The sequence below is a fragment of the Prosopis cineraria genome, unplaced genomic scaffold, assembly GCF_029017545.1.
Source record: "Prosopis cineraria cultivar Desert tree isolate PC_DT_omini unplaced genomic scaffold, ASM2901754v1 PC814, whole genome shotgun sequence".
Lineage (NCBI taxonomy): Eukaryota > Viridiplantae > Streptophyta > Magnoliopsida > Fabales > Fabaceae > Prosopis > Prosopis cineraria.
In genome coordinates this window covers 21103-36798 of record NW_026556139.1, presented here as the reverse complement: position 1 = coordinate 36798, position 15696 = coordinate 21103, and the positions used below count along the sequence as shown (strand labels likewise).

Here is a 15696-nt window from a genome sequence, read left to right as displayed (position 1 = left end):
AACTTATCAAATGATTGGATTCATAATTATAGGGACTTATCAAAACAATTAACAAACGTAGACATACAGTCCACAAGAGTAAATAACCAAACGCAACTTATGCCACGAAAACAAACGTGGACACATAGTCCACGAGGATAAGTAACCAAACGCAACCGAAGCTACGAAACAAACGTGGACACACAGTCCACAAGAGTAATGCTAACCAAACGTGACTCAAAGCCACAAAATCAAACATGAGTACGATACTCATGAATAACCATCCCTTCATTCCACATGCGTTGGCCATCGCACGAGGCTAGCACCTCCTATAAGCAACCTGCTAGCTAGGTGAACCATGGCGCGCCAAGGGCTAAAGGAACTGCCGTTAGCAACTAGTGTTCTTATAAAGTCCCCTTTAAATCCATTTTTAAACATGCGAAAAAATCATCACTTTCACAATAAAATTTTCATTTTCAAAGTCAAACTTGCATGAATCATTCTCTGTATCAATCCAATGTTTTGTAGAATGAAATTTCATAATCAAAGTCCAAACTTATATTTATTAATTAATTAAAAAACTGATAAAGGTAATTTCACAAAATAAAGAAGTTTAATAAACAAACTATTCAATAACCACATCATTGTTACTAAGACAATTTTGCATAAAAATGTACTATTGTAGTAAAAGAAATCTTTATTGAAAAATCAGTTGGGACGCTATCCACTTACCTATAGAATCTTCAAAACTCAAAATTCATTACTTACAACTCCAATCGAGCTACCTTCCTTACAATTACCCTATAAAGTATAATAAGATTTTAGTGAACTTTACTTTCGAATCAACAAATCTCTTTAAAGGGAATCCATTCAACAACAACAACAAAAAAACTTCGAAATTTTAGCAACAAAATTTTATCCATTAAAGTTTTTCCTTAGGCTTTTTACCAAGCATCTAATGTACAACATTCCAAACCATTAAATAAACATATAACCTTTAATTCTCTTGACTAACCATTTCCAAACATCCAAGTATGACTTCTAAATTGATAATACACCTTGTACACTCTTGAACCTTATAACTCAATGATTCTAGAGCTTAGATAAGATCTCAATAATTCCTTTAATAAACTCCTTTGCAAAAGTCCAATTTAGATTTATAGGTAATAATGTTTAAGTACTATCATTTATGTCACTAATTTCCTCCATAATGCTTTAGCCATATCAACCTATTTACTTGAGATAATATCTTCTCTTCGGTATATTGTTTCCAACCATACAATTAGAATTTTCTAACCTATCATATTTTATGCAACACTTTATTAATAACCATTCTATCCCCAAGAATTTAAAGTCACATACAAATTCATAATAATTAAATTCCTTTAATTTGTAACCTACAAGCTAAATTCATGAATCAATAACACTGAAATTAAATGTATCTATCACAATAACTAATCAAATTTCATAAATCTAAGATATTCAAGCAAAACTCTCATAGAGGCATTTTATTAAATACCTATCATCCATTAATTCTCAGATTAACACCAAACCTCTTCCCCTTAAATCTTATTTCCTACAAATTACAAAATTGATATTGAACTTAATCAACCAACCCAATTTTGATTCTTTAACAGAAAAAAATTCAATTGGACCTTACAGAAAATTAAATCTAATTCCTTTTCTTGAACATAAACACAAGTGCATTTGTCTACCAAAAATCACACTCCTAGGACTAAATTTTCAGCTTGTTTAAATCCCATTACTCCTCCTCTTTATGCATAGCAACAACAAGAAATAAGTCACAAATCAACCACATAACACACTCACATATTTAGCGAGAAGGATAAGACCCAAAACACCCATCTCAATCAGCGAAGTTAGCAGCAGGATGAGGAAGTTAACTAAGCAAAATAGAGTATGAAACTGACACACCCATGGCTACCCACACTTGAACACAGTGACGACATTGAACCAAGAAGAAACAAGGGAAGCCATCGCACGGTCAAGGAAGAGCAGAGGAGGAAGAAGATCTCAAACCCACAACAGTACCTGTGACAGTAGTGGACCAACGGAGGGAAAGAAGGATGAGCTCCACCCATTATCACCTAGACAACGCCGAAGGAGGGAGAAGAAGGAATCAACGATGAAGCCTGAGCAAGAAGTAAGTAGATCGACTTGAACAGCTTTCTTATAGCAGTAAACTCTGGTGATCTGAACACAGCAGCTAAGGAAGAAGAAGATGCAAAGACCAAGCACACTTCATCAACAGTGAGCAAAAATCGATAGCAACCAGAGACAAGGGAAACGAGAAGCAATGCCGTTTCATGACAGATCCTCAACGGAGAAGAAACAAGCAAGCTCAGTGGCGGACATATGACAAAAGAAAAGGAAAGATGCAAGCCAACGATGGTGAGAGAAGAAATGAAGAACAACAGCGAGGAGGAGATGAGTAGAGAATGAACGAAAGATTTCTCTAACTCTCGGTGGTTCTGAATTTTTTGAAAATGCCGAAGGAGAAGGAAAAAAAATGAGGCAGTGCATGCGTATTGATCGAGAAAGAGAATATAAATCTGAACTTTATGAAATTGCAAAAATTACAAAAGAGGGCCTAAAATTTCTTCTAATAACATAAAAGACATGAATACTTTGGTAATTTTCCTATAATTTTAAACTAAATAAAATTAATTTATTACTAACAAAAATTAAAACTTTTGACCTTCAAGTAAGCTATTAACATAAGTTCTAGCAACTCACCCTTCCATTTTCCATAAAACTAATTTAAAGAAAATATAAATTAGGAGATTTTTTTTGGACATCTGATAAAATAGAGTAAATTTACAATTTAAGGCTTACAGGATGTGTGAAATAGTTCACATTCCATGCCGATCACTCTCCAAATTTTGAGGCGTGATAGATTACCTCATCATGCAATAATATAGCTTAATATTTATGAATTGTGACATCATGCAATAATATCATTTTCTAAGTGGCTGCCTTTTTTCTTTGTATCAGTACGTAATATTTTGAGAAAAAATATTTACAAATTTGCCCAAGTCTCTCTTTATCAATATTATAGCTCACAACTTGTTTTAAATTTAGATAATATATATTTATTTGCTTTAAATATTTATCTTTTGTTATTTGATATTGCTTAATTATTTAATTGCTTGTTGTATCGCAAATATATGTATCTAAATATTTAATATTTGATTATTTATATAGCTATAACCATATCCTAAAATTTTAAAAATTTTTTGTATCTGCATATCATGCCGTATCGTATTTGATACTCGTATCCATATCAGTGCTTCATTGACCACAGCAGTATGCAGTGCCTGAAAGGGAATTTACTGAAAAAACATGAATTAACAAAGTGTAGGGACATGGAAAGCCATAAACAAGTTAAATGATTGAAATTAATTTTCCGACAACACTAATAAATTAAATTCAGTATATACAAGCTAATTCTTATTGAGAACAAATTCAATATCCTTATAGAAAATGAGGATAAGAGTTTTAAATGAACCCTCTTTGAATTTGTAGTTACTAACCAACCATGATGTTTCATTCTAAAAATTCGGCTTGACATCTAAATTTTCTGGTTGAATGAATTGTTGAATCAAAGCAGTCTTTTTAGAAAGACGCTCATCAAGCTTTACATAATCCGTAAGTGAAGCAAATACACTGATAAATAACTTCGTCATGACATACTTCTCCAGTCTCTGCACATGAGTTAAACCCATAGCTAAAGAGACAAAAAAATAGATGAAGCCAACCAATTTTGTAACAGAAGAAAAATAAACCAGCAACCATTCTGCAACTATTGTATGAATTAATTAACACGTATTAGATACACCCACTCGCTTGCTATAGTTACTTTGAAGTTTGAAATCACACTAAGAATTGTTCGAAGTCTTTATGGGAAAAATAGAAATCCTATAACTTGTCATTATACATACCAAAAATAAAGGAATACAGAGGACTGGGTTGTGAATGGATTAATGTTACAAAAAAATGAAAGAGACAACAAATCATGTTTGTGATAAAAATCATATAAGAGAAATAGATTTATATATGAGCCCCTGACCAAAATTTGTCCAATAAAGTAAATAAATAAACAACTAATACAGGAATATACACCTAACAGGGTATACCCTATCTACCTTAAAGAGTGCACATTGCATCAACCAAATGGACAAGAAAAGTCCTCAGTCACTGCACTTGAAAATAGATGGGAAAATCTAATTAGTATTGCCCATATCTAATCCCTTCAAGTAATAGGTAAATGCAATACTTCTCTACAAAACAAAATGAATCTAAAAGAAGGAAAAAAAAAAATACCAACCAACGAGTTCTAACCATATAGAATATTGCTCTCAGATTCAATTAATGATCCCATTCCTTGAAATACCAACCAACATATTCCTTTCCTCCCAAGCAAATTCCACTCTTCCTCCAATATTAAGAAAGAAAAAAGGAAAGATAAACTTAATGAACTAAATAGAAATCAAATAGCTACAAAAAAAGCCAATTATTTAGGATTAACGAGAGAAAGTAGAGAAAGATCATATCAATATTTTTCTGCAAGTAAATAACTAATCATACATTGCATCAAGAATAGTAAATATTAGGCATTTTTCAGAACAGAAATCGTAATATTTACTGCTAAAAGTTAAAATCAGTTTATTAAATATAAACATAAATATTGCTCACCACCTAAGCCAAAACAAAAGAAGATCAATGCCTTCAAACCACCAAGAGGAGCAGCCAAGAGAAAACCAATCAAACCACTAAGGGACCATGGAGGGCCGGAAAATGCAGATCGGAATGGCAGATCGAGCATGCCATTCAATTTCTGGACAAGGCAACTGTTCCACGACACAGAACTTGGGGGTGAGGGTGCCGAGTTTGATGGAGGCGGGCTGTTTAAGGTCGAAGCTGAGAGGGAAGGGGACATTGGGGTTTAGTACTAAATATTCTGACAAGTTGAGACGAAACGACATGGATTCCGTGAAGATTCGGTGCTTGGTGACAGGGATTTGTAGATCTGGATCCTTCAGCGATGGAGTGAGCTCAGTTGGGATGGCGTCGACGGCGATGCGTTGCTCTGGCGAGATGCTTCAACTTGTGCAACGGCGTCGGTTGTGGCATAAATGGCCTGGACTTCGAAGAGAGAGGGGGAGACGATGAAATTTTGGGGTTCTGTTAAATGGAATGGGTATCCGATGGGGTTTTTAATTAATATTTTGTTTAATTAAATGGAATGGGTATCCGATGAATTTTGAAAAGAGCTCCTACATATTGTAGATTTTGAAGTGTTTTTTTAGAGAGTACTCCGAAACGTTACACACTATTTTTCAGAGCGCTTTTTACATAAGCACTCCAGAACCAGAATGAGTGTTTCCATAAGCATATTTTGCTGTAGCATCTTCTCATTATCCTTTTCCTTTTCTTCTCATCCCATTCTCACTCTTGAATTAAAAATTTAATAATTGAGATTTAATCAAATTTATTTTTTATTTTAATTATAGCCTATGATTAGTTTATAGTTGTGAATTTCCCATATTTCTGTAGCAAAACAGAAGATGCCTATTTCTTGCTATGTAACTAATGGAGATGCATGGAAATAGGATGCTTGTCATTTATTGCCTCCAACTATCTCAGATCAAATTCACAAGGTTAACATTGATGTCCCTATAGTAGGTAGCCTATCACGCTCTTAGCATCTCAGACCACATGGTGACTTTACAGTTAAATCAACTTACAAGACCACACAAGTAGTAGGGGAGACAAGGGGGCATGACCCCCTAACTTTTTTAATTTTTTTAATCACTACTATAAAAAATACCTATTAGAGCGCCCGTATAAGAGCGTTTATTAAAAAAACACTCTGAAAAATGAGGCGAAACTTACCGAAGTGTAACATCCTAAAAATTTTAAGACTCAAATTTATTTAAAAAAATAAATAAAAATAAAATAAAATATCTATAATTAAATTAAAATTTAGAATAATTTAATAGAGGCTCAGAGTTTGAATTTTACTAAGTAAAAGTTTGGTTTTATTTGATTTTTAACTATGGAAAAAATTACCAAAATTGACCTGGGCTTTTGTGTAATAATAAAAAATATTGGGCCCTTTCTTGTAATTTTCCCCAAACTTTTTGACCAGCAATTTAAAGGCCAAAACTGATGCAGAAACGCAGAGAAAATGAGCAAGGAAAGAAACGCACAAACGGGAGAGAGAGAGAGAGAGGAAGAAGAGAAGAGAAAGGAAGGGAGTTAGGCTTGGATCTAGGAGTCTTTGCGACCGTTGCGAGCTCGGCTACACGATAGGTAAACTTTCTACTTCAATCCTCTTCTCTTTCTCTTGATTTTCTTCAATTTTTGGAAGAGAAAATTTTTGGATTTTGATCCCAAAGGCTTTATTCTTGTAAGCTTTTGTTTCTTTGGATCCTAGGGAGTATGTTTTGAGTTTCTATATAGTGATCTAATGTTTTGAGTGGATAATTGGATGAAAAGAGGTGTTTTGGGCACAAAATAAACCCTGAGAAATTGGGTTTTTGCTCCTCAATGGTTTAAGCTTATTGATTTAGTTATAATTTTGCTATTTGAGCCCAATAAGATTTAAATTAAGGTTTGGTTTTCATTATAAGGGCTAATGGTGAAAGTTAGTGACACTAAGTGAAGGTTTTTAATTAATTAAAAAATTATATAAATTGAAAATTAGTCTAGTGATGGCTAATAAATGGTTTTGGTGGTAAAGTGATACTATGTGAATGGTTGATTTAATATATGGACCATTAAGGTGGATTATGACTCATTGACCTAAGTTGTGTGGTATGAGTTATAGTCTTCATTAATGCTATTTGTCATGATAAGTGATGTGGATCACTTATATGTTATAGAAAATTGTTGGTGAAACTTATTGAGAAGTAAGGAACAAGCCGAGCCCTATTTTGTACAAGGAGAACCCTTTTGGTACCAAAGGGTTGAGGTAACAGGGAAATTTATATTTCTTATTACTTTGTTTTAGCTATTTTTGAATAAATATTACTAGTTATCATGCATTACATGTTTTAAAAGATTAAATGTGCTTTATAAAGGGTTATGGGGTACTACTTTGATTATAGTGCAAATATGTTTTCTAATTGTTTAATAACAATGTTTTTATGGAAATGAGATTTATAAATATTATACTACTTTAGAGTGTTGAATGGTCAATACTCAGGAAAGGTAGATAAGAGTAAAAGGCATGATCTCGGTGGGAGTTCACCAATGAGAAGGTGTGGATTTTTGATATTTTATGGCACACTGTCAGTACTCAGTGTTGTCTTACGTATTGTGGGCTCAGTGCACTAAAGTGATTAGTGTATTGAGTGTTCGACACCTCTCAATGGGGGAGGGAATCCAACATATGAAGTGTGAGGTTGAATGCCTAGGCCAAGGTAGCCCTCACATGGAAAGTAAGTTGGGCTGGCTCTGGGAGGGGAGTTAGCTTCAACTGCTTAGGATTCACGTCGAAGGGGCATAGGAGGTTCGGTGGATTAGATCATGCCTTAGATTATGTTTTGTGCCTGTGGAGGTACAAGTAGGTATAAGGTTTACCTGCGAGTTAAAGAGTGCCAGGGGGCATTCTGTTGGTCATGAAAGGCCATACCGGCCTAGGTCATACATTCATGCATTTTAAATGGCTAAATTATATACTATGTTGAATTTATTATTTATTTATTTGATTACGGTTTACTTTGTAATAATCAATGTAGATTTCACTGTTACTGAGACTGTGGTTGTCTCACCCCTTTCTTTTCAATATTCTAGGTCCAGGCGAAGGATCCAGTGGTGGACGAGGAAAGGAGCAAAGCTAGGGGTTTGCTTGTGATTTGTAAAGAACTGCAACCCCTTTCTTTTGAGCAAATATATTATAATGTATTTAAGATTAGGGTGCCAGTAGGATATGATTGTGTGTGTGTGTGTGAATATGTGTGGATTGTGTGCTTGTGTATGAATTTTTGTCTGTTTGCAGACTTGTGGCTAGGAAACTTGGTTATGATGTGTGGTTTTGATGGATTTACTTAGTAGACCAAGTTTCTATTACAAGCAGATCTTTATTTTGATATATATATATATATATATATGTGATTTTATAAGCAAATGCAAAGTGGTTGCATTGCAAATGGTGTGTTATGGGCAAACATACAGCTTGGATAGAGAGAGTGGGTGCGTGGGCCCCACAAGGAGCTCTGAGCCAAGTGAAAATGTTTAGCATATGTATTTATATAAATACATGGTATTTGGATTGATTTGTGACCACTCTTGTATGGTTTGTGCATTTTGGGGGTTTAGGGTCCATTTTGGGAAATGGCACCCAGGTGGTCAAATTTTGATGTATGGGGTTTTTCCATCATTTGAATGTTCTATCAGGTGTTTTTAATCATATTTGATGTGTCCAAAGTGTTCCCACAGGTTTGTGACCATTAGGATGAGATTTGGACAATTTTGAAAATGGTTTTTACTAAAAAGCTGCACTTTTGCATCTGGGTGTCTAAATCTTAATCCGACCGTTGGATTTCTCTAAAATTTGGGTCACAAGTAAAACCTTTTATAAGCTTCGTGTGGGCTTTGGAATCACATCGATCAGATATCGGACGGAGAAACGACGCACTTCGAAATTTGGTCTGGAGGTGCTGTCATGACAGCATTAAATTGCTGTCATGACAGCTATAGTATTGATTTTGTAATCTACACAAAATTCAATCCGTTCGTTGGATCTTTTCAAAATTTAGTATGCTAATAATATTCTTTGAAAGTGACATGTGGGCTTTGAAATCACTCCGATCGGAGGTCAGATGATGAAATGGTGCACTCCGGAAGTTGGTCCGGAAGTGCTGTCATGATAGCTTTTTTAGCTGTCATGACAGCAAAAATAGTCAATATTTTAACATGTCTAATTTTTAATCTGACCGTTGGATCTTTTTGAAATTTGGTACACTTATAGTACCCTTTGAATGTGACGTGTGAGCTTTAAAATCACTTCGATCGGAGGTCGAATGATGGAACAGCGCCTCCTGGAAATTGGCCCAGGAGGGCTGTCATGACAGCAATAAATTACTGTCATGACAGCATCTTTTTATTCCATTTTCGTCTAGCTTGCTTCCGTGCACTATAGGTAGAACTTATAATTATTTTTAAGGTTTTAAATGATTTATTTCTTAAGTTGGTTAGAGGATCAACTCCTTAACCACACTTAGTTTGTTTGAATTATGTGATTTTTGGATAACACTCGAGACCTATAATTATTTTTAAGGTTTTAAATGATTTATTTCTTAAGTTGGTTAGAGGATCAACTCCTTAACCACACTTAGTTTGTTTGAATTATGTGATTTTTGGATAACACTCGAGGCAAGTGTTACACGAAGCACTTATTTTTTAGCGCTTCGAAAAGTTTAGTCTTTCAGAGCGCTTTATTTTATGACTTTTTGGAGCGTTTTTAAGATAAGCGCTCCAAAAAAACCTTTAATGTAAAATTTAATAATTTCTTAACAATTTAATATTTTTAATCATGTTAATATTAATTAGTTTATTATATTTTTTTATATTATCAGTTAATATATTATGATTATTTTAGATATTAAAAATAATTTATAAAATGTTAGATTATTATTTTATTTAATATCACACTTGTCTAATTAATTCATATTAGTTTTGTAAATTTATTATAATTTTAATGTTTAATTAAATTATTATTTGAAATACTATTTTAATTATTATTTAGTTTTCTAATTATTTTATATTCAATATATTTGTTATTTAATTAAATTAATAATTTAATATTAAATTTTAGTATTTATTTTTTTAAAAAATAACAGTTCTTTTGGAGCGCTTCACGTGAAAGCGCTCTATAAATTGGGCCTTCTGGAGCACTCCACAATGGAGCGCTCTAGATGGCTCCATGTTTTGGAGCGCTTCCATGCAAGCGCTCCGGAACATCAATTAAAAAATGAAAAAGAGAGTAGTCTTAATGATCTGTTCGGAACCCCAAACACGACAGCTTCCCCGTCTTCCTCAAAACTCTATTTCTCTCACTCAGGACCAAACCCATCTCCTCCTACGCCGTAGGACTTGAAGCTGCTCTGTTGCTGTTCCGTCAAGAGGCCGTGGCTCAAAACCATCTCCATTGCAGTTTGACGCGTCATCAAGATCTGCAAAAACCAGATCTGATTTATGAAGCATGACTAGTCGCTGCCCGTCTGTCAAGAGGCCATCCATCATTCTCTAGATCTTCTTCTTAGATCAAGGTCGGTTTTGGCGTGCAAAGAAGAAGCTCCACGAAGATCTTGATCTCTCCGGCATTCTCTTTTCTAGATCATCTGCAGATTTTTTTCGAAGTATCTCATTCTCTTTTCTCCATGGATACTTCTCTTTCTCTCTCTCCTTGAGCTCTCAGACTGTTCTTCTATTTTCTAGATTGAGATGGAAGCCAAAAATCAGAGCTCATCTCAGTCAAACAGGTTTGACTACTGGGCATTCAATACTATTTTTCGTTTTCTTTTTTGCTTCTTGCCCTGTTGGATCACTGCTTATCTCTCCTTTGTCTTTTTCTCTAGTTCCTCTTAGATTTGATGCTACTGTTTTTTAGATCCATTTTGGTAGTGAAATCTTGAGATTTAGTTGGAAGTGGAGATTTTAGATTTGGTTGCATAATCAACTTGGATTGATTTGCTTCAGACTTTCCTTTTATCAAAGTACAAAGAAATTATATATGTACGATGTGATTTAGTTGATAGGATGTGAGTCATTGAAGATGGAGGATGTAATTGCAAGTGTATTTGGGTCATTGTCAAATATTGTGAGATATTTGTAGGATCAAGCCCTTTATTCTGCTGCGTTTGCCTTGTGTAGAAGGTAAAAAAGGAAAAAATATTCAGGTTTTGTAACTGAAATGGGAAAGACTCTTGGAAAGTTGCTGCCATTTTTTCTCTCTTTCTTTAATTTCAATTATTCGCTCGCAATTGTAAATTTCAGTTGTTGTAAGATATTTATAGCTTCAAATGCCCTTCATTGTGTTTTGTTTTTTTGCCTGATAGGAAAAGAAAAGAGATTTTTCTAGTTGAAATGGGAACAACTCTCTTGAAAAGTTAGAGCTGGAGATACTATTTGATATATTATCAGAAAAGCAAGTTCGGGTCCACAATGGCTTCTTTCACTTTTAATTATTCTTTCTTACAAATCACTTTTAATTTTTCTAACTCAATGATTGCTTTTTTTTCCTTGACCATTTTTTTGGTTATTTGTCCATCTCGAAAAGCAAGTGATTTGTCATTGCTTCTTTAGGTCGGTATTTCTAAAAGTGGGATTGACGATGCTGTTAAGAAATTGGTAGCTCGTGGGTAAGGATGGAGTTGGAATTTTATTGCCGGATCATAGTTTATTTCTTCTATTTAATGCCATTGGGATGATAGAAAGCTGTATGATATGCAAATACAATTAATAAACGTAATTGTCTGGTGATGTTTAACAGTGACTCAATGAAGGCATGTGTGAGATCACACCATGTCTACCACTTATTAAGCCTTTCGTAATTCCAGGTAGGTGTAAATGAACCTAATGTTGACAATCATTTTAGATGTCAATTCCATATGGGTGGAGACACTGAAGAAGCAAAGGCCAAAGGCGTTAACTCTGTAAGTTTTACCTTGCATTTAATCATATTGTCTTGAATAAATTCATGCATTTTTTTTTTTTGTAAACTAGTTGTGTGTGATAATTTTGCTTCAATAAAATGCTTCATTGATATTTTTACTGTATAATAATGACAGTCTAACCTGTATAACCTGTAATCTGATACTTTGATGTTCTCTTAGTCTCCTACTTTTCTTTTATTCATCTTTCCACTATCATTATCTCAGGTATGCATTTATTCATCTTAAATTATGAAGCTCTCATGTGAGTTTATTCAAATAAGAAAGTTGCTGTTGAACTTGGAATTATCATTTGAAAGTTGTTCTTATCCCTGTTATTTAAACTTTTAGAGTTGAAATTTATGCCTAATTCTAAGTATTGCTTGGTCTCAAGCTGGACAAATTTATATATTGACAAAATTGTTGACCTTGTCATTTGTTTCAGGATTGTGTGTGTATATTTTCATATTTATGGCCAAGAGATCATTTTTGTCTCTTGTATGTGGGCTATTAATTGATAATATTATTGTTTGAATTAGTTCCTTTTATTTTTTTGTATTATGTAAGTTATGCCTACGAGAGCGCTTTACAAAAGAGCGCTCCTGTAAGTGGAAGCCCTCCTGTAACTATAGGAGCACATGCAACAGGAGCGTTTTTGAAGTGCTCCTATAGACAAAAAATAAGCGCTCCGAAAATATTTTTTGTAGTAGTGAATAAAATGTAAGAATTATATATATTCGACCCCATCAAAATATATTTTGTATGTATAATATATTTAATACTAAACATAATATTTACTTGCCTTTTAATAAATGTAAAAATATTAGACTAATATATTATACAAAGTTGAAAAATGTTAGCATCTAAAATGCATGTATTATATATAAATATAATATAAAATATACTATTAGAAAATAGGAAAGTTGTCAATTTTAATTTAGGGTATATAAATGTAATATATACTTGTTTTGTTTGTGCAATTTTGCCTTTGAGCTTTCAAAAGTTGCCGCTACTGTTCATAGTTTCAAGGCAATTAGATTTGCGTATGCCTTTTGTCTTCTTTCATTTTTTTTGGTTTATGTCCTATTCCTTTTTTTTTAAATTTTTTCTCCTCCACTGTTCACTGCTTCAAGGCAATTAGGTATGCATCTGTTGTGTGCAGTTTGCCTTGTTTCATGTTGTTTTTGTCTGCGTTCCTTTTTTTAAATTTTTTTTTCTCCTTTTTGTTGAATCAAAGAACTTGTCTTGGCTACCCCTACAATCTTATTTTTTTAGGCCCTCCAATTAAGCGAATACAAGGATAAAGTTGATGTGAGCCACTCCAATCTTCAATATACTTTACTTTTTCAATGTTTATGATTTTATTGTGCAATTTGTGTTATGATTTACAATTCTTTTTGTATATAATATATTGTGCAATTTGTGTTATGATCTTCTTGTTTTTTTATTCATCCTAATATTTTATATAATATAATTTACAATCTATATTTTTTTAGGATTGAAAGATGTCTAGGGAAAAAACTATTGATTCATTTTTTAACAGAAAAGAGATAGATGATGAAAGAACACTATCTATTTCTAATGTTAAAAATGTTGTTGAACAACCTACATTGTCAACTGTGGAACAACCTACTGTCCAACCACATTCTTCCAAATCTATGAGGATTGAACAAGAAAAAGTTAACATTGACACTTTGATTTATGATCCTGGAAAGCGTCCACAAATTTGGGATTATCTAGTTACTCAACAAGATGAAATTCATAGAGCATACATAAAGTTTGGGCCATATCAATTTATAATGGATGTGTATCTATTTTCTAGTCAAGAAGATCATCCTCGTTGATTTCAAGCTCATTGGTTTAAAGATTTTCCTTGGTTAGAGTATTCACCAAAAAAAGTTGCTGCCTTTTGCTTTCCTTGCTATCTGTTTTCTAAAAAATCAAGTACATTCAAATCAATAGGATTTAAAAATTGGAAGAGTGAATAATGGGAAAGAATGTGCTTTTTTATCCCATATGGGAAAAAGTCCTAATTATGCTCACAATATTACTATTTAGATCCTTTGATGACTTCAAGAATCAATCTTGCCATATTGACAAAGTATTGGCTAATTAAACAAATTGCACAAGAAATTTTGAGCAATTGCTTGCGACTAAAAGCCTCTGTGGATGCTATTAGATGGTTAGCATTTCAAGCTTGTGCTTTTAGAGGACATGATTTTGGGATCAAAGAATCAAGGTAACTTTCTTGAAATGATAAAGCTTTTGGCTTCTTATAATAAGGAAGTAGATGAAGTTGTCTTAGAAAATTCTCCACAAAATGAAAAATATACTTCACTTGATATTCAAAAAGAAATTTTACATGTATTTGCTAGAAAGGTACAAGGTGAAATTCAAGAAGAGATTAGTAATGCAAAATTTTGTTTGATTGTTGATGAATCTCAGGATGAGATTAGAAGAGAACAAATGGCTCTTGTTATTAGATTTGTTGATAAGAATGGATTTGTCAAGGAGTGTTTTCTTGATGTAGCACACGTTAAAGATACTACTGCAATCACTCTCAAGCAAGAAATTTGTTCAATTTTGTCTCATCATAATCCCAACATTTAAAATGTTAGAGGTCAAGGATATGACAGAGCTAGTAATATGTGTGGAGAGTGGAATGGTTTGCAAGCTTTAATTCTTCAAGAATGTCCCTATGCATATTACGTACACTATTTAGCTCATCAATGACAACTAGCTCTTGTTCCTGTAGCTAAAGAAGCAGTTGATGTTCATTCATTCTTCCAAAACTTGAATATGATTGTTAATGTTGTATGTTCTTCTTGTAAGCGCAATGATGAATTACAAGATATTTTTGCATCTCAAATTGCTAATTTGGTTGAAAATAATGAGATTCAAACTGGAAGTGGGGCTAACCAAATTGGCACATTACAAAGGCCTGGAGACACTAGATGGAGTTCTCATTTTAATTTTATATGTAGCCTTTTACACATGTATAGTGCAATTGCTTCAGTTTTTGAAGATATAGCTAACACAGGATCTACTTATTCTCAACGAGGTGATGCTACACATGCTCTTAAAGCATTGATGTCATTTGATTTTGCTTTTGTTTTACATCTGATGAAAGAAATTATGGGAACCACTGACAAACTTTGTCAAGCATTACAACAAAAATTTCAATATATTTTGAATGCTATTTCCTTGATATCTATCACAAAATCACTTATTCAAAAGTTAAGAAATTATGGTTGGGATGATCTTCTTGAAGAAGTTACATATTTTTATAGTAATCAAGCTATTGAAATTCTTGATATGAATTGTTTTTACTCTGATATAATTTGGTCTCATTGATATAAAGATTCTGTGACTGTTAAGCATCATTATCGTGTTGATATATTTATACAGTCATCGATTATCAATTGAAAGAATTAAATAGTAGATTCAATGAGCAAGCAACAGAGCTTCTAAAATTGAGCATGGATTTAGTTCCTAAAGATGCATTTAAATCATTTAGTGCCAAGAATATTTGCAATCTTGTTGAAAAATTTTACCCTTCAAATTTTTTTGATCAAGAAAAAATTTAATTAGAATATGAATTACAACATTATGAGCTTGATGTGCCTAAAGATCCTCATTTTCAAAACTTGACTATTCTGAGTGAGTTATATCAAAAGTTTGTAGAAGTTGGAAAGTTGGAAAGTCCAATTCTTATTCATCGATTGATAGATTATTAAGGCTTGTATTGATTCTTCCAGTGTCAACAGCAACCATTGAGTGGGCTTTTTCAGCTATGAAAATTATAAAGACAAGGCTTCGCAACAAGATGGAAGATGAGTTTCTCACTAATTTAATGATAGTTTATATTGAGAAAGAGATTGTTGAAAAATTTACCATAGACATGATCATTGATGATTTTTATGCCATGAAGAATCGACGTGCAAAACTTAAAAAATGAAAGTACATATTTATTTTGGTTTTATATTTTTAAAATTAATAAATATGAACATAGCTAGATGTTGAAATATATGCTATG

The 15696-nt window shown here is 33.0% G+C and overlaps 1 protein-coding gene and 1 pseudogene across 9 annotated transcripts; one reads left to right on the top strand and one right to left on the bottom strand.

Moving 5' to 3' along the window:
* Positions 1-3263: 3263 nt before the first annotated feature.
* Positions 3264-5318, bottom strand: LOC129298454 (uncharacterized). 9 transcript variants are annotated; one of them, XR_008590358.1, is made up of 3 exons: positions 4696-5318; positions 4146-4197; positions 3514-3704 (listed from the first exon to the last, which is right to left on the bottom strand). XR_008590358.1 is itself a non-coding variant. In XM_054936869.1 (3 exons), exons 1-3 carry the CDS (start codon positions 4937-4939, stop codon positions 4166-4168), a joined length of 366 nt encoding a protein of 121 aa, XP_054792844.1. In that variant the 5' UTR covers positions 4940-5318; the 3' UTR covers positions 3817-4165. The 9 variants fall into 9 exon arrangements, 5 of the variants coding, with proteins under 5 accessions (XP_054792847.1, XP_054792843.1, XP_054792845.1 ...); XR_008590359.1 differs by lacking the exon at positions 3514-3704 and adding an exon at positions 4328-4431 and having other exon boundaries at positions 3765-4197; XM_054936869.1 differs by lacking the exon at positions 3514-3704 and adding an exon at positions 4342-4431 and having other exon boundaries at positions 3817-4197.
* A 4650-nt stretch (positions 5319-9968) lies between these two features.
* Positions 9969-14868, top strand: LOC129298453 (uncharacterized; annotated as a pseudogene).
* The last annotated feature ends 828 nt before the right edge of the window (positions 14869-15696 follow it).